The 1,175-nt window shown below is 37.5% G+C and overlaps 1 protein-coding gene and 1 long non-coding RNA gene across 2 annotated transcripts in view; one reads left to right on the top strand and one right to left on the bottom strand.

Moving 5' to 3' along the window:
- Positions 1 to 1,175, bottom strand: part of LOC107704785 (uncharacterized) — a 12,619-nt gene that overhangs the window by 3,416 nt on the left and 8,028 nt on the right. The window lies entirely within an intron of this gene.
- Positions 1 to 1,175, top strand: part of fhdc4 (FH2 domain containing 4) — a 17,426-nt gene that overhangs the window by 8,606 nt on the left and 7,645 nt on the right. Inside the window, exon 11 of the mRNA XM_016507810.1 lies at positions 280 to 444. Coding sequence (XP_016363296.1) covers positions 280 to 444 — 165 coding nt within the window. The remainder of the gene's footprint in view (positions 1 to 279; positions 445 to 1,175) is intronic.

Here is a 1,175-nt window from a genome sequence, read left to right as displayed (position 1 = left end):
GAGCAGTGATCCGCAAATCTGGCTCACGAGATCCGCTTTCCTGCAGAGTTTAGCTCCAACCCTAATCAAACAAACCTACCTGTGATTTTCTAATGATCCTGAAGACATTGATTAGCAAACTCAGGTGTGTTTGATTAGGGTTAGAGCTAAACTCTGCAGGAAAGTGGATCTCGCGAGCCAGATTTGAGGATCACTGCTATTGACTATTGATGTGCTGACACAAATGTTATTGTTAAATAAGAGTTTCTACAATTTAGCTTTTCTTTGTTCTTTTTTTAGAATGCAGACACCAGGTTAAAGGAGACCGAGGCGGCCTTCAAAAACCTTTCTGCCGTGAGTGATTCGGTAGCAGAGTATTTCTGTGAGGATCCAACTCAGTTCAAACTAGAGGAGTGTTGCTCCATTTTCTACTCTTTCTGTGAGAAGTTCAAACGAGCGGTTCAGGTAATTGCACCATCTAAAGATGCTTTCTGGGTACTCTAAGCAAACATTTTACATGTAAAATGTTTTTACACCTAAAGAAATAATAGTAATAATATGTGTGAATTGATGTACTGAAATGTCTGAAATCCGAAATATTGAAAATATAGCTGGAAATGTTTTAGGATTGTGACATTTTTCAAACAAAGAAGAACAAAGTTGTGCCATAAAATGAAGAAGAAATACAATATACACGACACTAAGTTTGGAAAGATTTTTTTAATACTTGGGTTCATTATGAAATAAACACTTAAAGGGATAGTTCACTCAAAAATGAAAATTCTGTCATTAATTACTCACCCTCATGTTCCAAACCCGTAAGACCTTCGTTCATCTTTGGAACACAAATTCTATTTGTGCTGGCTCCTGCGTCAGCAGCACCTCACGCATGTGTCGTGGTACTCTCATGAATGGTGGTGGAGACTGACACGGAAGAGAAGAAATTGTTGAATAAAGTCTTTTTTTTTTTTCTTTGCGCACAAAAATTATTCTCATAGCTTCCTAAAATTATGGTTGAAGAACTGATGTCACATGGGCTGTTTTAACAATGTTCTTACTACCTTTCTGGGCCTTAAATGTGTTAGTTGCATTGCTGTCTATGGAGGGTCAGAAAGCTCTTGGATTTGATCAAAAATATCTTAATTTGTGTTCCAAAGATGAACGAAGGTCTTACAGGTTTGGAATGACATGAGGGT

The sequence above is a fragment of the Sinocyclocheilus anshuiensis genome, unplaced genomic scaffold (assembly GCF_001515605.1).
Source record: "Sinocyclocheilus anshuiensis isolate Anshui unplaced genomic scaffold, SAMN03320099.WGS_v1.1 scaffold758, whole genome shotgun sequence".
NCBI classification, from domain to species: Eukaryota; Metazoa; Chordata; class Actinopteri; order Cypriniformes; family Cyprinidae; genus Sinocyclocheilus; species Sinocyclocheilus anshuiensis.
This window is presented reverse-complemented; position numbering and strand designations above follow the sequence as displayed.